This window comes from Alosa alosa, chromosome 17, assembly GCF_017589495.1.
Source record: "Alosa alosa isolate M-15738 ecotype Scorff River chromosome 17, AALO_Geno_1.1, whole genome shotgun sequence".
NCBI classification, from domain to species: domain Eukaryota; kingdom Metazoa; phylum Chordata; class Actinopteri; order Clupeiformes; family Clupeidae; genus Alosa; species Alosa alosa.
The window spans coordinates 9,844,605-9,870,735 of NC_063205.1; the positions used below are offsets into that span (position 1 = coordinate 9,844,605).

The 26,131-nt window shown below is 43.9% G+C and overlaps 1 protein-coding gene across 1 annotated transcript in view; it reads right to left on the reverse strand.

Annotated features, from left to right (window-relative positions):
• The window catches only part of LOC125310210 (synapsin-3-like), a 131,469-nt gene that overhangs the window by 14,857 nt on the left and 90,481 nt on the right, over positions 1 to 26,131 (reverse strand). The window contains exons 7-8 of the mRNA XM_048267398.1: positions 9,135 to 9,197; positions 1,665 to 1,807 (exon numbers count right to left, since the gene is read on the reverse strand). Of these exons, the coding sequence (XP_048123355.1) occupies positions 1,665 to 1,807; positions 9,135 to 9,197 (206 nt within the window). The remainder of the gene's footprint in view (positions 1 to 1,664; positions 1,808 to 9,134; positions 9,198 to 26,131) is intronic.

Genomic DNA, 26,131 nt, shown 5'->3' on the forward strand with positions numbered 1-26,131 from the left:
GGCCTAATCGTGAGGAGGGACACATAACGACTACGCAAGCAGACGGCTGTGGACAGATGGAGTGTTTTTTGCCGATGAGTTGAAGGGGAAGGCGTTGGAGGTAAGGAGATAAGGCAGGCGGGCGGGCATTGGGTAACTCTGCTTCTGAGTCATCCCAACCGCCGCCACCGCCACAGCAAATGGGGCCTCACTGCTGCTGCTGCTGTTGCTTGAGCCATGACTGTGGTTAAATGAGTGAAAACACTAGAAGGGTGGTGGTGGGGGTGGTGTTGGCCGCAGCTCTTTGTTTTTCATTCAGTGCGAGGGAGGGAGATGATAAGAAAGGAATGGGGGGGGGGGGGTTGGGAGGGGAAGGGGGGTTGTGGATGCTGAGGGGGTGGAGTATGACTCGGCTGTTTGTTTGAACGGAGACAGGAAAAAAACAGGTCTTTAGTGTAAAAAACCAACTCAAACAAGCTTTGATGTGAGATCTTTGGGAAGCAAATAAACTAAAACAAAAAGAAAATTCAAATCTTTGAGGGTTTTAAGTGGGTTCTAAAAGTCACTGCATCTGAAAGCACTGTCTTCAGAGGATTTCAACCAACTGCTGTGAAGGGTGTTTATGAACAGTGCTTATTATGGTATATGAATAAGGCCTGCTGTGTTCAGCTGTCTCTACAAAATTATGAGCTAAATATGTAAACGCCAACAAGCACAATGCCATTTTAAAACACAGCTGCAACTTCTAACAGGGCCCATCAATAGTTGAGAGAACTCTGCAAACAAGGCCAATGACTAAAGTGTTTGCTGGTGATACCATGTTATGTTTTGAAAACCCCACAAGGCCAAACACTCCTGTAAAGTCTACTTTCCCAGTCTAAAAGAGACCATAGACATGCTTTTAATCGGAGGAATTGCATTAGCCTGACTGTCCCTTTCACTGACAGTCAGCTCGAGAAGCTGATGTACAGCCATCACTGAGAAAACTATCCTAGGGACACTCAAGCATACAGTGCTCCTCTTTAACTTGTCTGGTGCTGAGATCAAGCTACAGTTGGCCACTCTGCACTGGCAGCTGTGGCACTGATTCCTGGCTGTAGATTCTAGTTCCTTGAGATGGACTGACTTGAGTCTAGTGGCACAAGTTGGCTTGACATAAATCTAGTGACATGCAGGTCTGACTTGAGTCTAGAGCCACAAGGTTGTCTGACTTGAGTCTAGATGCCACAAGCTGGTGCCAAGTTTTATACAAAGCTGGGCGATACAGAAAGAGGAGATGAGATGCCCGCTCTGTGGTGACCTGTTGGCTCCGCTGATTGGGCGGGACGCGGGCAACATCCTTCCCCACATGTTGGCACTGGGAGCCTGGGAATGTCGCTAGCGGAGCGGAGCTGGGACAGAACAGAGCAGAACTCTCTGTCCCTTCCCCATCGTCTCCAGTCAAAGAGACGTCTGGTCTCCTCGGAGTCCAGCTTGTACGCTTTAAAAATAGTGCGTTCGGCAACATCCTGTCCTGAAGGCTTCATTGCGTGAACAAGGCTACCAACATACACAGCTGCATGGCCAAAATGCAAAACATGGTTAGAACCAGAGGAAACCACAGAGATAAACAGAGATCCACAGGCATAGGCACTCTCAGAGCGAGAGCGAGAGCGAGAGCGAGAGCGAGATTTGAGCCATCTTACATGTAGGCCTTGTAGTTGTTCCCGATCTTCTGGATCCTGATGTCGTACTTGGAGTCTATGAAAGGCTCAGAGGTGGCGTAGGTTTTGGCCAGAGCGACAACACTGGTGATGTCCTGGAAGTCGTCCTGGTTCTCCACCTTAATCTGCACAGAAGAGAAGAAGGGTCAAACATGTACACATGGTTAAAGGTGTACTCTGCGATTCTGAAGAAAGGGGGTTGAAGCCATGCACGGGGGTCAAAGACATAAACGTGGTTAAAGATGAAGTCTGCAATTCTGGAGAGAGATTTTTTATTTACTTAATGAGTAAGTGTGTAAGTCTGCATAAAGGATTTTTATTTTTGTGCTCATCAACCATGCAGTGGGGTCAGAGACATAAACATGGTTAAAGGTGCAGTCTATTCTAACACATTCAAATTCTAACACAACTATTCAGATGACTCTCTCTGTCCCATTTACAGAGCCAGGACTGCATATAAACATCAGTGTTTTCAAACACACACACATAACACACATCTTGAGGACAAAGAGGATCAATTACTTGAATTTGAAAAGAAATGTTATCGTATCAGAATTGCAGACCTGATATTTAGTGGAGTCAATTTAATTGGAGGGAAAAAAAATGTTCTGCGAAAACTTCCCACCGAGAACCTGCATTGGCTGAGAACGTAGAACAACCAGCTGGCTACCACAAGATTTCAATGAAACCACTACAGATGTCTTACACGCTTTGTGCAAACATTATTCCAGATTATACAGCACTAACGTGCTAATGAGTAATGTGATTCGCTCATATCGGACATGACAAGCCAAATATTGTTTAAAATAACAGCCTGTGCATTCCCCTTTGGAAAGACTCCACATCATGATGAGTAATAACGGCTATAGTGGGAGCTGAATGCACCATTAATCTCACTTGGGTCACATGAATAAGGCAGTGAAGAGGCTCCCAGTCACATTAATCACCAGCCTTTAATGCGCGTCCTGCGGCTAATGTTAATGTCTTTTTCCTTAAGCCTATTATGCTGATAATATCCAGTGCACCCACTGCCTTGCTCTGGCTCATTACTGTTGGCTGGTGGTGTGATTCATGCCCATAAGAGATGAGGGGTGGGCAATGTCTCCGAAGTGCACCTGGGGCAGAATTGGTGTAGATGTGGGGCAGATCTGATGGTACCGGGACAGATAGATTTGGGCTCAGAGATGAGATCTGTTGTCTGGGTTCTGCAGTTCTGTGGAAGACAGAAGGGAGGTGCCTTGATCTGGCGCCAACGGGGTTGACTGATGCGAGATGGGATGCCCTCTGGACCACTAATGCTGGGCGAGATGGCAGTGTGAGGCATTAGAGAGAGAGAGAGAGAGAGAGAGAGAGAGAGAGAGTGGAGCATGAACGAGGGAGAGACAGAGGAGGGGGGATCATGAGATAGAGAGGAGCGTGAGAAAGGAGCGTGAGAGAGAGATGTGCGAAGGTGAGACAGATAGGGGATAAGGTTGGGGTGGAGTGAGAGAATAGGAGAGAATGGGTGAGAAACAGAGAGAAAAGGGGGATTGAGAAGGAGAGAGAAAAAGATAGTAAGACGAGAAAAGGGGTGGGCATGTGAGTAAGTACAGAGTCAGGGAGGGTGAGCAGCAGGAAGAATAAAAATGAATCAGGGAAAGAGGGGCACGGAGAGAATCAAAATAAAGAAAAGAGTGTGTGTGTGTGTGTGTGTGTGTGTGTGTGTGTGTGTGTGTGTGTGTGTGTGTGTGTGTGTGTGTGTGTGTGTGCATGGTAATAATATTAATAATGGAATTAATGTGTGTAATGTGTGTATTAATGCGTGTGTGGGTGTGTGTGTGTGGGTGTGTGTGTGGGTGTGTGTGTGTGGGTGTGTGTGTGTGGGTGTGTGTGTGGGTGTGTGTGTGGGTGTGTGTGTGTGTGCGCGTGGGTGTGTGTGTGTGTGTGGTGTGTGTGTGGGTGTGTGTGTGTGTGTGGGTGTTGGCTGGTGAGAAAGAGAGAGGGTGTTTCTATGTCTGTGCACATCTGTGTGTGTGTGTGTGTATATGCGTATGAGTGCACATGTGTGTGTGTGTGACAGAGAGAAGGGGGAGATGGGTATGGAATTAACCATGTCCCAGGTGATTCCCAGTGCAAGGTGGAAATAAGTTTATACAGACAGTCTGGCTCCTGGAGTCTCCTGTTAATACCATCAGGAGAGGAGGAGGAAGGGAGGAGAGGAGGATGAAGGGAGGAGAGGAGGAGGAAGGGAGGAGAGGAGGAGGAAGGGAGGAGAGGAGGAGGAAGGGAGGAGAGGAGGAAGCGGAGAGGAGGAGGAGAGGAAGGCAAGAACAGTAAAAGACAAATAACCCTGTGCCACTCCACATGCAGGTGCACACCGCCGGGGCTTCTAGGAAAAAAGGAGAGGATTTTTCAATGTCAAGGCCCAGTAAATATTCAACCCATTCTGACATTAATGTGTGTCTTCTGCAATACAGATTCAGAGAGAGAGAGAGAGAGAGAGAGAGAGAGAGAGAGAGAGAGAGAGAGAGAGAGAGAGAGAGAGAGAGAGAGAGAGAGAGAGAGAGACAGCACTAAAGATGAGATACCTTTAAAGCTGTAAACAGTGCTTGGACCTTTGAGGGAATGGACAATGATAACATGACAGTTTTTGACTATTCAAAAAAACACAGTGCAGAAACTAATTTTACATAATGTAACATCCACCTCCGTGCTGAACTACAAAGCGCTGGACAATAGGTCATGGGTTTGCATCCCATGGGGGGATGGACACTGATTAGATAGAGATTAGAGAGTGAGTGATGGTGTAGTACAAGAGAGTGAGTGTCATGGGTGAAGGTGCAAAAAGTAGTCCAACAGCAGTCCCAGTAGTTCTGTGTGAAGGTGCAAAAGAGGAGTAGTCCAAAAGTAGTCCTCCTTTAGTTATGTGTGCATGGTAAGGTGCCCAAGAGAGTGAGTGTCATGGTGAAGGTGCAAAAAGTAGTCCAACATTAGTCCAACAGTGCAACAGTGCAATAATAAGGTCTAGACACCAGCATAAATAATATGGAGAAATAGGGGAGTAAAGTATAATGTAGACAAGGTAATATAAAAAACTATGTCAGTGCAAGAACAGGTTGAGGTAATAGGGTTACAGCCATTCAGTATTGTAGCAGAAGCCATTGATCATGTGTGCCAATAGAGCATGAAAACAGTGTAGCAGGAAAACAGAAGTAAAAAACATTAGGCTGTGTACAATAGTAAAACAGTAGTAAAACAGTAGTAAAGGTAGTCAGTCAGTACTCAAACATGAAGAGGGTGGAGAGGCAGACAGACTATGCAGAGAAGTCTATCTCTCCTCTTCCCTTTAGTGAAGCATTGAACAGTTCAATGGTCCTGGGGACAAATGACTTCCTCAGCCTTCAGTTGTGCATGGCAGTGAGCCAAGTCTCCAGCTGATCAAGCTCTTTTTTGCTTTTAATAGTGCTGTAGAGTGGATGGCATTCATTGTCCAAGATGTTGATCAGTTTGTTCAGGGTCCTTTTGTCAGATATTGAAGTGATGCACTCCAGTTCAGCTCCCACTACAGAACCAGCCTTCCTTACCAGCCTGTCAAGTCGCCCAGCATCCTTCTTCTTTGTGCTTCCTCCCCAGCATACCACTGCATAGAAGAGGACGCTGGCCACAACAGACTGGTAGAACATCCTGAGGAGCTTGCTGCACACATTGAAGGACCGCAGCCTCCTCAGGAAGTACAGCCTGCTCTGCCCTTTCTTGTAGAGTGCGTCAGTGTTGGCTGACCAGTCCAGTTTATTGTCCAGGTGGAGACCCAGATACTTGTAGGTGCTTACCACCTCCACATTGACCCCATCAATGGAGACTGGTAGCAGAGCGGGCTTAGACCTGCGGAAATCCATCACCATCTCCTTGGTCTTTGAAGTGTTGAGTTGAAGGTGATTGAGTTTGCACCATTGCACAAAGTCCTCCACCAGGCTCCTGTACTCCTCCTCTTGCTCGTCCCTGATACACCCCACAATTGCAGTATCGTCAGAAAACTTCTACATGTGGCATGACTCGGTGTTGTAGCAGAAGTCAGATGTGTACAGGGTGAACAGGACTGGAGAGAGCACAGTTCCCTGTGGCGCTCCGGTGCTGCTGATCACAGTGTCAGAGAGACAGTTCTTCAGTCTGACAAACTGTGGTCGCTCGGTCAGGTAGTCTGTAATCCAGGTTACCAGGTGAGCGTCCACACCCATCTGCAAGAGCTTGTCTCCCAGTCTGAGGGGTTGGATGGTGGTAAAAGCACTTGAGAAATCAAAGAACATGATTCTCACAGCACTTTTCCCCTTGTCTAGGTGAGAATGTGTCCTGTGTAGAAGATAAGTGATGGCATTAAAAGTGTACCTTTCCTGTCCTGTGGGTAACTGTGAACTTAAAAGTAATTAATGAATGTAAATAGCCGCTCCCTGTCCTGTTTATAGAGGAATGAGGAGAGGAGGGAATTCCCTCGGCTGTGGTGTAAAGGCACAGTTTGTTCAGGGGGCAAGTGGAGCGCTGAGAACATCAGAGGGGGGATGGCCTGCTTCCAAGACAGTCCCCTCCTCTCTCCCTCCCTCCCCCTCTCTTTCTCTCTCCCTCTCTCTCTCTACTCCTCTCTCTCTCTCTCTTGTACTTCTTTCCCTCCATGTGCTGTTCCCTCTCTGCCCTTGTTCCATCGGGGTCACCAGAGGTCAAAGGGGTCAAGGGAACTCTCTTAAGGAGCGCTCGAGGCGGGGGCCCGCTGGAATGTTGAAGCGCTTCCAGTTCTTGCTGAGACAAGGGGGAGCCCGGTCATGATGGAGGTACTCCATCCGCCTCCGCATCCATGAGTGTACTTTTGGGCCCAGGGGTCCTCGACACACATGCGTATGTGTGTGTGTATGTGTGTGTGTGTGTGTGTGTGTGTGTGTGTGTGTGTGTGTGTGTGTGTGTGTGTGTGTGCATCTGTGTACTTATTATGTGTGTGTCTGTGTACTGTAGCTATCATTGTCCTAAATAGCTGTATTCTTCCTTGATGCCTTTGTGCCATAGGACCAGGGGAGAGGAATCTTCAGCTGTGCAGGTGTGTTAATCTCAAGTGTACTAATCTGTGCTGGTGATCCTTGACAGAACATACAAAATCAAACAGGAGACAGGAAGGTGCAGTTCAGCACAGTGAGGAAGTGTATGAGATGAAGTCCTTTATAGCCTCGTTTCCATTGGGGGTAAATTTAGAAAATTACAGACTACGCCCTCTCACTTGGCCTTCTCAGCCGTCGTGTCTCCATTAGAAAAAGGGACCCTAGCGGGATTTACCAGACTCCGAAGGAAACGTGATCATTCCAAATGTTTCGCATGACACAGAGGGGAGGCAAGAGCAGCTCCGGTGATTTAGTGGAGTTGATGCTCGAAGGTTAGTCAGACATTGCTGAAATTACACTAAGTCACAATCCTCTATGCTGATGTTGCAAAAACACCTTAATACAATCTATGAGAATTTGTGATTAATGCTCGGATATAACGAGATAATGGAGTTTACTCGAAATGACAGCGAGAAGCCTGCCTTATGTTGGCGCCAATGTAACTCAATGTAGCTTAATTTAGCATCTCACCATTTGGCCAACATCACAATAATATTCTACTACTCGATTTTATGAGTAAGTGAATGTTTTAGATAGGCTCAGTCCTTTGAGGCAAGTCCCTCCACTTGGCGGCCATATTGTAACGCTTTTTGGGCACTTATCGGGCATCTATTTCAGCAGAAATGCGTATGCGCAAGGCTTCACGACACCAACCTTGCTCCAGCGGCGAGATCACAACACATGACTGGCACATTGTATTCATAACACACCACATGATTGGCACAATGTATTCACATGTCGACTTTTTTGCCGCGGAAGGAGCGGGATATGTGTAGACAACTGCCATATTGGCGTTGACAAACTAACCCCATGCATTTCTGTGGATGATTTTTTGAGTGCTGTGTCTCCTCATTAGAAAGTCTCTGGCTCAGTTAGCCGAAGGTTATAAAAACGCCGTCTACCAGTTTAGTAGCTTTATCAAAACGTCAACAAGTTAATTTGTTGATCCCCCTTACGGTGTCTTGTAGTCAAGGATGGTAATAACGGCGACAACTTTTAGACTCACGTAATTGTGATCTAACAAAAACGCTAATTCTGTTTCTTAATTGTATTCTAACAACAATTAAAAACGTTTGATGTTAATCAAATAAGGTGATGGAGACTAGTTAGTTTCTCTCATGAAGCTCACATGTAGCCTATGTTTCTGTAGACTACGTTTTAGTCATATCCAATCAGCATCGAGGACTTTTTCGTGACCAAAAAAAGTACCTATCCCTGGCCCTGAAAAAGCCTTGAAAAAAGCCCTTAGGGGCGTGTTCTGTGAAGGAAGACATGCCCAAACAGGTAAATTCACCAGGTAAATTCATTGGTGGAAACGGCCCTTATATCTGACAAATACTTTTATTTGGGGGCATACAGTGGGTATGCTTCTGCTGTATTTTTTATCTCTTACTCTCTACCGTGTACTGGTGTTGTTATTGTCACTGTATTGTTATTGTTGTTGTTTACCCTACCATGGGGCCTGAGAGAAACACAATTTCAAGCCTCTATATGTCTTGTACATTGATTTTTTGACTTTGTTTTTTCCAAGGACAGGCCCTGAACCGTAACTTCTGTGAACCACCTAAACTGCCTTGCCTATCTCTACATCCTCAGTGGTCTCTATGGGCCTGTGGGGAGGCCTAGGAACAGGCTGTACATGGGTAACTTTTCTGCACATGCAAAACCCTGCATCATGACATTGGGAGTTGCTCTGGCAGGATTGGGTTTCTCAACTTTGCTCCCTAGACAGCGGGCCTGATAAACACTCTTGTTCTGTACCGGCGCCCACTCCCACCCTGGGAAGTCCCCCGAAAGCTCCCTGCCTGAGCCCCCAGCACCCTGGCCCCCTTTTTCCCCAGAGAGAAAAGTGTTGAGAACCATCAAGAAGGGTGTAGCCACCCAGAGATGGAGAGAGAGAGAAGGAGAGAGAGAGAGAGAGAGAGAGAGAGAGAGAGAGAGGCAGAGAGAGAAACATGGACAGAGAGAAAGAAAAAGAGAGAGAGAATGCCTGATTCAACAATTAGAGCATAACTTCACACCATTTAGTCCTGATAAGAGAGAAAGAAATGGATTGCATGCTTCAGGCGATCCTTTATCTCGCCAGGGCCGGATGCCCTGAAATCTAGCCCTTTGGAATGGATTCTCTGTCTCTCTTTCTCTCTCTCTTTTATACAAGCCGGGTGTTTACATATTGTATAATAAGCTGATTTTCCCATAGTGCTAATGCTGATATGATGACGGAGGTCTGGGGGTGTAAAGTGTGTGTGTTGGGTGGGGTGACAGAGATGATGGTGGATGGGGTGCAGGTTGAGGTTGCGGTTGCAGTTGAGGGTGGGTGCTGTTGGGGTCTTACCTTTCCCACGCCTGCGTGTGCATGGCCCATCTTCACAACCACGGGGAGTGTCGGCGTGGGTTGCTGGAGAGTCGGGAAAAACACAGAGAGAAGACGGTGTTAACTACTCATAGGCAGCATGCACACACACACGCACACACACACACACACACACACACACACACACGGACTGGCCACAGTATGCTGGGAAGCCTTCTTCCCGTGTTTGTAGCTGTGGTTACGACCCTATGAACTCACTTTGGTTTGAGAATGAGTGGGAGATTTACAGACCTCTTAACTGTACAGTACAGTACAGTACAGTACAGTACAGTACAGTGAGTAACATGGGCGTACGATAGGCTGTTACAAAAACCCACCCAACAACTGAATTAGGAAAAGAAAACATTTGTCTATTTGAGAACCATTTGAATCACGTGTCAATAGAACTCAACAGAACTTTATTTGGTCTGAGGAAACAACCGAGGGGCGTTTTGAAGCTGACTGACGTCGGAACCTTGAGGGCTCTCTTGGGAGAGCATGGGGGAATTCTGGGAAAATGATGAAACGGGGCCTAACCATGGCCTATTGACCACAAGGATAGGCTTTGGCCCACTCAACTCCATGGTTTCCCAACCTCACACGCATTTGCAAACGACGCTGAACATCAACAGATGACATCAAATGTTCCTTGAAACAAACTCGCCACCCTCTACACCCATCTCTGATCAATGATCTGACTTTGTCGTCAGTCTGAGTGCTAAGCCAGAGAGGTTTTCGAGAGGATAAGTAAAACACAGTCGGAAACCTAATTTTTCATTTCTATTTTAGGCCTCGGAAACAACCAAAGACCGTCTCTCTCTTGAAACCATGCAGTACAGCAACCAGCCCAGTGGCATCTTGTTGCAATTAATGAAGACCCCGGAGAGGGAACTCAAAGGAACCAACTATTACTCATTGAGGGAAATGTTTGCACTATCAAACCTCCATCAAACTAACACTAACTAAGGATCATTTACGCTCAGTGTTAAATATGGACACGCATGTGGACAGAGATTTCTATCCATATTTTGTGTTCAATTCATCCATCTTTTCGTCCATGTTCTATGAGCTTACTGATAGACATGAAACTGATCAAAGTTTGAAATGGACAAATCTATAAAACCGATTGCCAAGTGAATGATGTCTCATTCCAAAGATCACCACTCTGAACAGAAATACAATGCAGGAAAAGTGAAATCAAAATGCTACGTTTATGTAAGTTAACTGCTATAGAATTTATTCCTAAACAAGTTGGCCTAGCTTTAAAATCATGCCCCCAGAGTGTAGCACTGAATCTGTTTGGTTGCTCTAGCTGTTTGCTGTAGCAACTCGAGCTAGGTTAGGAAGCATCGATTTTTTTTGTACCGACAGTACTCGTGACCTCGAGAAACACAGAGATCTATGTGAAAAATCGCCAGAGTTTTCCTTTAAGGTCTGTTTGAAGGTTGGTTGATACTTGGTTATCGGCCCACTTTCTCTTAAGTGTCGGTAGGTAATTAATTGATAAGGACAGCATACTTCTTAAAAGCATTGTTTCAACATGTACTTTGGGTTAGGGTTAATTTTAAGATTATGATTTGTAATGCAGAACATCATGAACTACTTCAATTAGATTAGATAATACTTTATTTTCACTTATCGCACAGAAATATGTCTGGCATTTACATACTTCAACAATGATTCACAATAGCTTGTGTCATCATACAAAGTACATGTAGAGGAATATTTACAGCATAAAAGACCATCTAAAACATAAGACATGACAGCATCAAAGAACATGTGACCTGATCTGACAAAATGAGTCACAAGCTGCACATTCTAATTTTGAGATACAGGATGATTACTTCAAAAATCACTGAAAATATAGATTTTAGTTTTTTAGTGTTTTCATAGTCAAGACAAGAATGTAAAGTTACAAAAACTATTATTCAAGTGGGCAAATCCTACCTGTAACCTGTAACTTCAAACACAATTTTCTCAGTTTTTTAATTGGAAAAAGATGGTGGGAGGCCATAATTCAAAATGCTGTATGCTGTAAAAATTCAAGATATGACTTTGACCAGGAGATCGTTTTAAAGCTCATGGTGTCCTCTGTCCATTGATACCAAAATCTCAATTTTGAATTTTGGGTCACTGTGACTCATTTTTGCCAGATCAGGTCACATAACATAAAAGGACATCTGCGGGCAGAGAGGTATTTGAATGGTTGCACAGTCCATGTGTAAGTGTGAGTAAGTGTGAGTACGTGTGAGGAGGAGGCCTAATCAAAATCTATTTGTTTGGGGGACTTAATCTTGTTGAGAAGACACTCCATTACTTCCATACAGTCTGCTAAACTAAGAACGCTTACTATAAAGTGATTCCACTCAGTAATTGCTCTGTGCTACAAACCTGAGCCTTAACAACTCATTTAGTATCTTAAGATGTGCTTGTGGGACTCATACATAAGGGGAGTTTTGAACATTCTAATGAAAGAATTTAAACAACTTAAGCAATAAGCCCCGAGAGGCCGTACAGTAGGTTACACTGATTCTACAACAGCTAAGGAGCGTTGTTCGGCACAACGCGCCAGCGGACTATAAATACCTGGCAAAGTTTCATAAAGTAAAGGCACAGCAACTACAAATATAACAAGTTATTCTAGTTATAACTGGTTATTCTAGATAATCATTCTTCTGCCAAGAAATTTATTTCATCTATCTGAATGGTTGCCAAGCAACGTTGAGACGCAGCTACTTTAACTTTTGTATCAAGTTATGCGCAGTAATTTAGAACAAAATGCAGTCAAGGTGTATGTTTATGCTGCATTTTACAATGGCATCGAACGTGATTCAGCAAATCACAATCAAGGACCGGAACTATCAGTTTTAGAAAATAAGATTCTAACATTCCGCAGTATATTCAATGGATCAAAGTATTTTTTAGAATTAATCAAGATTCCAATTACACCAGTGAGATGGTACCTACTGAAAAGGGTCAATTTGAACACTTTCCCCTTTGGGTGGTAACACGACGATGGGTTTTTGGGAAGGGCAGCCTAGATAATCAAAGAGGAGTGAGCAGTGTAGCGAGCCAGCATCTTATCTCTGTTCTCCGTCTTCCCTCACACACTTCAGAGGCAGAAGTCAGTCTTTGGAGAGCTGACAACCACACCCCTGGCAATTCTGGCATGGTCTACTTTCTTCCACCAGTTATCAGTTTAGATGGAATGCAGGGTGTCACCGAAGAATGACTTTGATTTGTGTTTTGTAACTCCCTCCTATGTCTAATTGTCATTATGCAACCCATCCTTGGCTTAGTCAGGTCATGGTCTGGCTGGTCATCCTCATATAGTTTGTATGGGTTGAGGTCATGAGGGATCGTGTCCTCTAGTCTGGCCTCCGCCTGCCTACGTACTTCCGCTCAATTTCTTTTCCCTACAGTACTCCGTCTGGAATAGCTCCCGTTCACTTTGTTTACTTCGGCAACTTGTCTCCGAACCAACCAGCGAACAGAGGGCGTTCCTGAGAGCGATTACGTTTAAGTTGCAAGTCTATCGTTATCGTTGTGTCCCCCGTGGTTAACATATGTCATTACCAAACGTTAGTGATTAAACTCCAATGATTTCAAACTTCAGACAAGCGTCCACCAACCAGGAAATAAACGTTTGCCAATGGATCTAGGCCAGACTCTCTGCAAAGTCAGTATCCAGGCTACGTGTCCTCAACCCATACAAACTATGATGACAAGACTGATGACCGATCAAAGAATGGGAACTGTCAGAAATAGCAAGTGCACATGAATACAAACACAAACACACACACACACACACACAAGTGTGTCCTGTAAACTAAACTTCTCTCAAAAACTTGACAGATCAACTCAGATCAGCTAAGATAAGTTCATGGACAGCAGAAGTTAAACCAAATGGCAAATGGCTCATACACACACACACACACACACACACACACACACACACACACACACATGCACACACACACACATACACACACACACACACACACACACACACACACACACACACACACACACACACACAGAAGAAGAAACCACACCAAATGGCTACCATGGAAGCAAAACCGTAGTACAGATCACAAGATTAAATGTACGGTACTCGTGTACAACCACCAAAACAAACAAACAAACGAGCAGAAAAGGATGGAGAACTGTTTGCTTGACTCATGGTGCACATGGGCCCTCCATGTGATAGTGTTCCCATGTGTGCACAACAGAGAGAGAGAGAGAGAGAGAGAGAGAGAAGAGAAAGATACACAGACAGAAAAAGAGAGACAAACAGAAATGGAGAGAGACAGAGACAGAAAGAGAGACAGACAGACAGAAAAGAGAGAGAGAGAGAGAGAGACAGAAGAGAGAGAGAGAGACAGACAGAGATAGTGAGAGAGAGAAAGAAAGAGAAAGAGAGAGAGAGAGTGAGAGAGAGAGAGCAGGGGGATGAGACAACACCAGTAAAGGGTGGTGGTGATCCCGGCATGCCGACCACAAGCGGGAATTCCCTGCGGCAGACCTGTCTAATGTGTAACAGGGCGGCACCAGGACTGCCGTTTTGTACCCACTCCTGTGGCCTGGCCAGTGATCACCACCAAGCAGGCATTCCCTTTTCACGTGCACAGCCATGCCAGCTGTTCCCCTCCTGCCTGATGGAAAAAAAGCCCACATCCTTGGCACAGGGGCGACAGTGTTTGTGTGTGTAGGTGTGTGTATGTATGTGTGTGTGTGGGTTCTCGACCGAGACTGTGTACTGGGAACAAACACAGTGAAGAGCAGAGGAAGAGGATGGTCTGGGAACACCGTCAGTATCGGATCCCACAGGTCTTTGGACAGTCGCCGCATCAGGAAGCAGAACACAGACATACAGACATGTGGATCCAGGACACAAAACTGACCGACTGACTCACGCTTCAGTCAAAACACACTGACCACTTACGCTAAGAACACACACACACACACACACACACAGACACACATAGACACACACAGACACACACAGACACACATACACAGACACATTAAGAGTAGATATTACGTAGTGAACGATATTTGACTTTGTGGGCAACAGCAACAGCAGACAGTGACTATTATGTGTCCATACATTCCTGAGGTGAACTATGAAATTACTCATACATTATGTCTACTAAAACAAGATCAGTACTTTGGACTGGTCATTGCCCATACACACACACACACACACACACACACACACACACACACACACACTACAATGCCTGTACCAGATGTTTTGGAAAGCTTAACCCCTAAAGTTGACATTAGATGTGTGTAAATTTTAACACTCACCCTATAAGCTTGTGTTCTTTGTATACGCATTGGCATTTTTGTCTGACCAGTAATGAAGGAATACTCTGTGTGGTTATGTAATGGATACTACATAATAAAAAAGGCAATTATGTGTGCACTGGCTTCGGGTTTGAGAGTCGGGTTTACAATGGATTTTCCGTCATTTACAGTAAGCTGCCAGACGGGTAGACATGGCAAATATGACACATTGTGAAAATACTTGGGGAAACCCTTTAATAGAAAATACATGTGTGTGTGTGTGTGTGTGTGTGTGTCTGTCTGTCTATGTGTGTGTGTGTGTGTGTGTGTGTGTGTGTGTGTGTGTGCGCAAGCAAGCAGGACAGACATGAGGATTGTTCAGACGACAGGAGTGTGTGAGTCATGAGCCAGTAACCTCAAAACACCTTCATGCGACATTCCAAGCCTTTGAATAAAAGAGTGGACCGCAGAGGCATACGGTAGAGACGTTACACAAATAGGTAAGGCACTTTCATATTTCCAGCTACTTGAAAAATTCCTGCTCCTGTTTTTTACCCTTCCATGCTCCAGTCCTAAACGTGGGGATAACTGGAAATGAGAAGCGTAAAGCCACGCACATCCTAGGCCAAAGTTGGATAGTTCCAGTATGAAAGTATCACAAGACTTCTGAGGTAGAGTAACAAGTTCGAAACGTCACACAATGACAAAAAAAGATTATGAATGGGAGCTATCTGGTGTGTGAATCTCTTTTCCTCTTGTGATAACTGAAAATAACCACTGACTCGCATCAAAGCATCAGTCAAAAGAGTCACCAGCCAGCTTTAGGTTAATAGCACTTCCATCCACTGATTGAACTCCTGACATATCTGCAAAAACTTAAAATATGAAGGCTGCAATTCAAGAACACTATGTAGTGCTTACAGCCCAATATTTTCTTGAAGCTATATCATGAGAAACATGTTTTATGTCTCTGAAACCGGTCATTGGTTTTTAGGTCGCACACACACACACACACACACACACACACACACACACACAACCCACAGCAAGGCAGGGAATCCTGATTGATGTTCCTGACATTCCACTTAACTCTATTCATGGGGAGGTACGGTGGCTGAGAAGGGACAAATGGCACATCCATCCATCCACCCCATATAGGGCTTCTCTTTAGCGGGCCACATCAAAGCCCTGCGCGGCGGCCCAATGAGTTTGACAGACGGAGGGGAGCAAGGGGACCATGACCCACACGGGTTTTGGAAAGGGTCCCCTGGCGTCGGGACCGAATGGAGGCCCGTCCACATGAAACGGACTTGTGGAGGCCACAGCGGTCCAGGATAGGAGGGTTTGCTTGGAGCGAAATCACTGGGTGGGTTACTCATTTGAAACCACCTGCTTGAGGCCTGAATGAAATTAGGCCATCAGGACCAATATACAGTATACATATTTATTTTAAAAAATCTACTTTTATCCAAAGGTTATTAGTTTTTTGCGTGTTTGACTGCAAATTCATCTACTAAAATAGAAATGTATCTTTAAAGTAGATATTGCACACCTCTTACATCATCCAAGATTCTCCGTCGTTACTTTGATACATACTACCAAGAGGCACCATAGAAAAAAAAAGTCTGATTCCAAAAGTAGCCGACAGTAGGTAAGTGGTTTCTCATCTGTTTTAGATAAATGTATAAAGTAATTTATTGGATCAGCTGCAACGCCTCTCCATTCAACTCAAAATGAGCTGCCTTAGGATGGAAATCTTCCAGCGGCAAAAATAACTCTAGGCTGCTTATTTATTATCCTGTTTCTTCCCCCCTGAAATCCTGTGCCTGCACCTTGTCGACCACACACAGTTGGCAAGCAGATGCCCTAATACCTCATTCAGACATCTAGTGATTTGCCTGTCACACATCGCAAGGTCCCTCAAAGGAGGACATTAGTTTCATGGTGTCAACGTATATATTTGGCCTGTAATCACCTAAACTTCATTAACATTCTATGGTGTCACCCACGTGTCTTCCTGTGTGAATGTAGCTTACTGTAAGACTGACATTCAGAAAACGCACATATACACACACACACACACACACACACACACACACACACACACACACACACACACACACACACACACACACACACACACACACACACACACACTTAAGAATAAAATACTATGTGATATGAGGAGGACAAGAATGACTGCAAATTCATTGCCATTTTCTCTACCCATCATTACGACTCGAGTTGAACTGCAAGCCTTAATTCCCAGCAATGGGAAAGGTTTGGTAGACCAGTCTCTCTCGGCCAGACATGAATTTGTCACACTGGGCAAACAATGAACATTTGCGAACATCTTGTTGAAATTTGCCATTGTTATTTGAGTTACGTGTCAACAAAATATCTATCTTCTAACAGACTGAGACTAAATAGGATGTAAATGTTTACAGATTTGTTACGGTGGAGGTCAGTTAGTCTGCTGTGTTGCACTGACCATTTCTTGTTGCGGAAACATCTTATTTTCTATCTTTTTTTTATGTTGCATGTGATTCCATCCCTTCCACCCATTGGACTTGCATAGCTGGATAATGATTGAGAGTGGCTGTGTATCTGTCAGCAGTGATGACTGGAGGAAACCCTGGCAGAGGAAGCGGCAGACCAAATGATAGGTTGGACCCCGAACTCTGGTGCCATGTCTGCACAGTGGCGGCTTCAGACAGTGAGTCTGCAAACTTAACTTTAGAAATGTGTGTGGATCCAACAGAGGGAGGGAGAGTGGGGGTGGGGATGTTTTTTTTTAATCTTTTTCTTCTTTTCACTGTTTTTTTCTTCAGTGAAGACGAATTAAGAGGGAAAAGAAAAGGTCATATACATAATCAATCTGATTTGTGTATATTATCTGTTACGCCCACAGAGAGCCTTTTCTAAAGGTTTCACTTCTACAAAACCTCATACAATTTGTTAAGATTGATGATTGCTGATGAAAGGGCCATTATAAGGAAAAGGTTCAACAGAGACCTGTTTGCCAACACAAATGATCAAAGCTTCCAACCCAACAGGCTGAAAATGAGTGTTATAAAGGTGAGGATTCTTAATTTAGGCAAGTACTGTAATGTCTTCAAGGGCTCTCCATAGAGGCAAATAAAGAATCTTTGGGTTGTAAAACTGTATGGCGATATTTTAGTGGGAAAAGCATCCTTTTAAATGATGACAACACAATCTCGTATTAGAACACACTTGCAGAACTTGACACAACCCAGAAGGGACACTATATGACACCACAAGTGCTACCCACTCATATTTCCACTGTAAATGTCATTTTATGAAGGCTGTGTCATGTACCTCCTAATACGAACTTGTAAACGTCATAGTTTCGCAATCCAGTGTATGCTAAAACATTGTATTACAATCAATTCAAAGGAGAATGTCGGGCAGGAAAAACAGTGTCACACATAGAGTGTTGATCATATCAACCATTTGCAAGCCATCCCACGTAGGGGACACGTAGAGGTGAGGGCTCTACATGAACTGACATCACAATGAGACAGTGTTTCCATCGACGACCAGACACAATGTTCAGAACGTTTAATGGCCGTCTTCTGCTCCCAGCCACCACAGTCTGTGTCTCTGGCGTTTCATTGTGTCACATCAAAAAAACTTTTACAGAAGCCTAATGGGCTTGGGGGTAATTATCGTCAGGGAATTTGGGTTGGTCTGGCTTCCATTACGATCCGTCCAAGTTGGGCCCCCTTTTTCAATGAAGGAAACAGCTGGCGGGGATAAAGAACAGTGTCTATTAACAAGAGGGTAAGTTTCCAGAGTGGAAGTTTTCCCTGCAAATCCACCACGGCATGCCTCTCTGGTGAAGAGGCTCTATCAAGTGGAAGACCACGTAGGAGTTGGGTACCTAAGGCTGTCTTGAGCTGGTTAGCGGTCAAAGTTCTGAGATCCAAGGAGATTAGCAGAGCAGTAAAGGACCACTGTCAGAGATGAAACATATTTACTTCATTAAAAACTACAACCCACATCCTCTTTGTGCAGTAGACAGTTTCTTCATCGTTGCACTCCACATGTCTTCCGTTGTTGTGTACACAACCACACACAACATCAGCCCATCATTTGGTCTACCATAGTTTTTGCCACTGAATTTAAAATGACACCAAATGACACACAACTTCATTTCTCTGTTCGGAAAGCAGGCTAGGGACATCGGTCTGATTCCCACAAGCACACATACACCTTTGTACAAACTAATTGACTTAATTTACTTTTTCAGGTCATTACTGAGCTGTGGTATCTTCATTTGCTTCTTTTGTTACACTGTAAGTCACTTTAGATAAAAGCACCTGCTAAATATAAATGGTCATTATTTACTATTAATAGTGACAGCAATCAATATTATTTTATTTATTTTTTCTGTTAAATGATCTGTGTCTTGGTTTGATCTTGCTCTGATCTTATGATCTTGCTATGAGTTTTGAGGGAGCAGGTGGCTTACCGATTAAATGCAACATCAGTAGGTCTGACTGCTAAAGTCGGAGTCAATGTCTCTGCGGCTGCCACCTGCCTCCCCTCACTTCTTAAGTGTATGACCAGACAGAACTCTCTAGCATGTCTACATTTCAGCTCTACTTCCTGTGTGTGGATGTGTGTGTGTCTCTGAGAGTGTAAGAGTGTGTGTGTGTGTGTATATTTCAGTACTTCACTGTGGCCCCTTTGCTACTTTACTAACTGGCATGCAATAAGGGACCTTGGAGCAGAAGGCCAGATCCGTTTGTCATCTTGATTTGCACCATCACGAAACATACTGTCGTAACTAGGCAGATAGCATCTAACTCTTGAAAGGTAACTACAGTATGTTTCCAATGTTCCTCGAGCATTGGCCATGCACATTCCTGTGACTGTGTATAAAACACAAGGCACGACATAGCCTACATTATGACAAGCCAGAGTGGTCTTGGTTTAGTACGGATCCAGTACACCTACACCATAGCTGGGCCTGTTCCGTTCACGCATCTGATGCTCTCTGGCGAGGTCCTAGAGTACGTTTCATGATAACTGTTAGGGGGGGAGGGGGTATTGCGTTCTTACACCTAGTAGAATGATGTGATACCGGGGAAATGGGGCCTGTGGGGATCCGATTCTGGCTGGTGCTGTCTGGAGATGTTGTTAAAAACACAAAGATGTCCATAAATCCCGACGACGAGTTGGAACGAGGTGTAAAAAATGAGCGAAGGGGGAAAACACAGGCACTTAAGGCGTGTAAAAGGCACACTTACCCACACCCCCACACACACACACACACACACACACACACACACACACACACACACACACATACACACACAGACACACACACACACACACACAAGTGCTGGCAACTAACAAGGCTCTGAAAAAGTAACACACATGGCCAGTGAAAGTGAAATATTTTGACTGACACTCCTTGCTTGGATTTATGTGCAACCACTGAAATGAGATAAGATATGCGAGAGAGAGAGAGAAAGAGAGAGAGAGAGAGAGAGAGAGAGAGTAATGTTGGGAGCTTGCAAGAGCAGGTGTTCCATGATTTTGTTAACAACCTAATAAGGCAGACAGTGAAATATATTTCTGCAGAGTTTGCAAACATGTCCAAGACATAGCAGCTGAAAACTAAGATTAAGAGAATACGTGTAGTGGAACAGTGACTTAAATTCACTGATAGTATATTAATTAGACTATACCAATTTAGATAATTAAAGGATTCATCAAAAACAAGAAGCTACATCCAGCATAGCATCCAATGAAATTTTTATTTTTTTTATTTTACTAGCCAGACCCCAAAATGCTGGTGTAGATCAACACTTCAGTTACTGCATGTGCATGTTAAAACAATTACATATGAATTATTTGCTTTAGTCAATTCAATGCTGTGCAGGAAAAATGTCAAATGCCATATGTGAAAACTTGCTTGTCATTCAGCTGTCAAGAAATTATATCTAGGAAACTAACTCTCACGCCAGGCGTCAGCAAGGGATCTGTTAGTAAAAATGTTCCAGTGCTTATGATGGACAGACATTTCGGACAAAAGACAAAATGACACCAACTGGCAACCGATATAGAAACAGACCTGAAACCTCCCGAGGCCCACCTCCACTACTCGTCTAGACAGTGGAGGCCCTCTTCCTCTCTCTGGAGAGAGGAGCGAGAGAGAGAGAGATGAAAACTGCTCAGGGATCCGACTGGTGGTGTGCCTGTCTCCGACTGCTTCCAATTAAGCCCAGGGTTTAGGGTTAAGAGGCACATTGGAGCAGCTGAAAGCGCTCAGGGAACAGCTGGATGGCAGAGCACTTCCCCTGCAATTTTTGCATAAGGCAGATGGGAACTCCTTCTCAACAGCTGGCCTCTGCGTCTTTGATCTTCCTCTCTCCCCACACGCGCATGTGGGGCATACACGGCGATGAGAGAGGACTTACCTGTGTCCCGAATGACCCACCCCAAAACAAGTGGCGGTAACCAAGGTTACAGGAACGACAGTAGCACTAGCAGTCAGTGGGGGGGTGCGCATGGTGCCCCTATTTAAGCAGGGGAGTAGGTGTGCAAGCATGTTATAGGCAGGTGGTTACCATGGTGAAGGAACAGGGCACTGTGATTCAGGAAATGGAAATTAGAGGAGTCTGGAGTCAGCCAGTTCTGACTTTGAAGTCGGGGTAGATCGCTTGCCCTGAGTTTAGTGGGAAGTGGGAATTCCAACTTTGAGTGGTGTTCCATTGTACTTTTTTCCCAGTAGGTCTGAATTTATGAGCTCCAAGTTTGTCTGGAATGAAACTGGGAGATTACAACTAGGAAATATCCAACTTCCGAGTTTTCCTGAATGCAGCATATGTATGGGCTTCTTCACTCTTTGGTATGAACAGAGTGTGCACACAGAACGAATAGATAGTGGACCATAAGGAGAAATTCATTACATCTGACAGATAGCTGGATAAAAATGTACTTACACTGCCCCTTGAAGTGCCTGAGGGCATCTTGGAAAATGTGCTCTTTCACAATGAACCTCAGAGCGCATGCTAAAAAGCACACTCACCACTCACAGAAGCATCTACAGTTCCATAAATGATGATCAAATGGTCAACTGCACACGTTGTGTCTATTTGGTATTTTCATGGTCATGGTATATTAGAAATAAATATAATTAGTCACTGGAGACACCAACCAGAATATTTTGATAATCAAATGATCAATTACACATATCATGAATTCAAGATAACAAAAGTAACACAAGTCATGGTCAGCTATAGTTACAAAACACTGGCAAACATGGAGAGCAGTCCTGAGTGAAACCATTCAGTATGTCAATAATGATTTATCAAAAAAACACCCATCCCTTTGTGGACGTAGAAGAGAGGTCACACACAACTTATGCTGGATGCATGGACTACTACAAACTCCAAACTCCAGGCCTATGGATTACACCAAGCAGTCAAAACAAAAGCCAATATGTCCAAACATTCCCAGAGGTTGCAGGAGGGCTCTGACACTCTCCAAAAACAACCCAACCAAAAAAACTGATTTGCACATGAAAACAGCACAGCACAGCAAAGACCTCTCTCGCTTTCTCTCTCTCTCTCTCTCTCTCTCTCTCTCTCTATTTCTTTCTCTCTGCAAAGTGGAGGGTCCCTGGGCTGAGAGAAGGAATCTCCCCAAAGTCAAAAAGCTCACATGTTCATGATCTGTCCATTGACTGTGTAATGCCCTCTCGTTTTGTTTTACTTTCACATTTCAACATTTATGTAGGCAATTTGCAAATTGCTTCTAATTACTTCTTCTCATATACTTTACAGAGACCACTGTTATAATTCAAACATTATTTACAATAGACCTCATTCCTGGATAGCATATACAAAATTGCTGTCTGACTTTTGTGCTTAATCTGTGGGAAACATACGTCTGGTAACATGAGACAAAAACAACCTGCCTACTGACCACTTATAGGACCTGTGAATAAATCACACATGCCTTAGGAGTAAAAATTACCTAATTTACAGAGGGGGCCTGGCATTCCTGAGCAGGCACTGTGTTTGTGTGACTGGAGTAAGCAGGAGGTTTTCCCTGTGGTTTGTCCATCTGACCTGACCTGAAACCTACCCCGTGGTGCAAAGCCCGGGCAAGCGGTCAACGGCATGCACATGAAAAAAAGAAAGAAAGGGATGAGCCAAAGAAAGCGAACGTGAGCTGACGACGAGGGAAGAGGGGATGCTTTCTTGTCTTTTTTTTTTTTTCCCTCCTCGTGTCGACCTCTGTGTGTCGCAACACCCCCGGTTGCGTTGGGGAGTGGTGAACGACGTGCTCACATGAAAGAGATCAGTCGGCCACAGTGGCAACGGTTGCTGGTCAGTTTCATCAGCTGCTGAGGGGCAGTTCAACCAGCAGTGATTAAATGCATTGATTACTATGACCGTGGCTTTGCTCTACTGGAATGACCCTTCTCTGCTCTGGAGCCATGTTAAACGACAACAACAAGAACAGCAAGAGAAACCAATGACGACGACAACATCAACAGGAACACAACAGGAGCAAAGACGAAATGCTATAAACATACTTTTTTTTTTTTATTTACATCTTCAAATAATGTCCTTTGAATTCCTATTTAAGAATGTACCACGGGTGCAGGAAGGGGGGATTCCCTCTGCCTGGTTGAAGACAGGAAAAGCCGAGACATGCAGGACATTGTCCTTCTGATTGAGTGAATAGGAGGAATTCCGACCACCCCTTGCATGAGTCATGACATCAGCCCTAAAAGTGTCTTTCATGTGATCCTCTATGATGGGTCACACCAGGTCATGTGATCCTCTACGAGGGGTCACACCTGGTATACCCCCGAAAGTGACGCATACGATCCACTGGCCCCTCAATTCCCTCAGCACTTGTTTACTTTGAGTCACCATAGGAACGGACTGAGAACAATGAGAGCCCACTCAACAGACACACAAGCACGTGCACACACACACACATCCACACACACACACACACTCCGTTATGAGGAAAAGTTGCTGTCTTCAAGGAAACTGAAACTGCCCCCACACAAATAGTAATCAATTACACAGTTCACAGCTAACAACTCTATCAAAGTTTTAATATGAAATAAGATAAGGTTAGACAAGATGAGAAATGCTTTCCCAAGGGAAATCAATTATCCCAAATATATACACTGTACCAAGAGACATAGGTTTGTTGTCAGTTAACTTTTCCATTATACTGTACATTTCATGTGTTTATATGGTTGGCTTGGAACTACTGAACTGTAAAGAAATGTATTTAAATAAATGAAATGACATGTTAACTGAATAGTGTCATTATGAGTAGGATCTGGGTAATGTCACAGTGATCTCATCATGACCTTTCATATAAAGAAGAATCCAACGTTCTCTGATATGTCTGAAGTGAGCGGACATATTGGCGAATATAACATTTCAGCCTCATCTGAAATTTTGGGTAGAGTCAGCACAAACTCTTCACTCAAAAAACGGCCTATAACAAAAAAAATAAAATAAATAAAACTCTGGAATTTTGGATTGCCAATATATTTCCATTCCGTCAGGGAGACTACTGTGCGCAAAGTTGGGCTGCTAGTCATTGTCCATGGGGATATGTGGCCACACACTAATTTGGGGCCTTTCTGACCACATGCTAAATGGGTGGACGTGAGGGACATGTGAGCTTTCGGAGAACGGAGGCGGAAGTGCCTTGGTCTCTCTCTCTCTCCCCTCATCACACTGTGGTGAGATATCCAGACGAATTTAGAACAAAAAGCGTTTGAAACTACGGTAGTGTATATTTGGGTCTGGTCTGAGGCCTAAAGGTCTGTTCTGGGAACGGGAGAATGCGCCTCTCTGAGCACGCTGTGTGTGAATGTGTGATTATGTGAATGATTACGAGAATCCAAACACGCAAAAGGCATAAAGCCATAAAAGTGACCGCGTGACCATATCACAGACTGCAATTTCTCCAAAGTTTTTATTACAGTGTATGGTATCTCCATCTCAACTGTGATATTATCAGTTACAACACAGAAGATACTGGAAACAGTAAAACAATAACAGAGATGGCTGGCAGACTGGCAGTACAAACACACACACACACACACACACACACACACACACACACACACACACACTGTTTTCTGTTTATCTACAGTGAAGGCCTTCAACTCAAATAAAAGTGTGGAGAGAAAACCCTGCATCACTCTGAAGTGTCTCTTTGATTGGTTCAGTCAAGGATGTTCAAAACTTAATAGGTATTTTCAGACATCATTTTTTTTCCGTTTGTGTGTGTGTGTGTGTGTGTGTGTAGTGTTAATTTCGTCAGATGAGACAAGAGGAAAAATGTTCGTCAACAACCTTTTTTTACATGACTAAGACGAGACGATGACGAGACTGCACTAATGTCCTGAAACACTGACTAAGACTATCTTAAGATGCATTATTGTTGACGAAAAAAGACGAGACTAAAATGTTTTGCATGAAATAAAAACTAAGATAAAATTTCTCTTCCATTTTCGTCTACCAAATGAGAAGACAGAATAGCTGTTACCTTTTCAAAATATTCCGAATGAGTTCATGGTTCATGCGCAGCAGCTTTCCTGTAGGCTAGTCTACATGCTGTTGCTGCAACCCTGTGGCTGCAGCAGGAAACTACATGGAACAAGAACACCGGAGATTTAGGAGTTAGGCTTTATGCCACAATGCTACATACCCAGAAGTTGAAGCTTCTCTCATACATATACAAATTAACATCCCCCAGAATGTCCATACGAAAATTTTCAGCAAGTAATGTCAACTATTTAACTAGTTACACTGATGATGCAAAGTTTGCTAGCAAGTAAGCTAATATGGAAAGTTCGCTATCAAGTTAGCTAAGATTGAGAGTTTGTGTTATGCTTGACATATCGCCATCTAGCGTGGCGGAGTAAAACATTCATACTTGGGTCCAAGACAGTGTTTCTCAAACTTTTTCAGATGAAGGACCACTTAACTAATCAATAAAAAAGAAACACACAGACCACCTAGCTAAAAAAAAAATAGACCTAGCAGTATATTAGCCTACACAATACTCACTGAACCACCTTGCTTATTGTCTTTGCACTTTGTTTAATTGTGTCAGAGGATTAATATGATTTAAACTGGCATATCTGACATAGACAGTGTTGTAGAACAGTTGGTTCAATATTGCAAACAACTCATCTATATTATATTTTACCACGTCTGCTCATGGACCACTTGGGATAGCTTATGGACCACCAGTGGTCCCCGGACCACACTTTGTGAAACACTGGTCTATGAAGATCATGACAGTGGTCCAGTCAAATCTTTTACTGTCTATGGCCAAATCCCAGCCGAGCTATAACTGTAGCTCGACTTACCTGTGCATGTACTGACTGACAAAAAAATCAGAATGAGTAATTATAACAGTCGAGTAGCCCTGTGGACACACAATATTGTTAGAAAATTGAGATGTGTGAAACACTATTTGACTGAAATGGTAATCAGAAATAATTTGTTATAAAAAAGACTAAAATGTTTTGACTAAAACTGACTGAGACTAAGATAGCTTTAGTTTTCTTTTGACTAAAACTAGACTATAAATGACGAGACTTTTAGTTGACTAAAACTTGACTAACAAAAATGATATTTGAATGACTAAATACGACA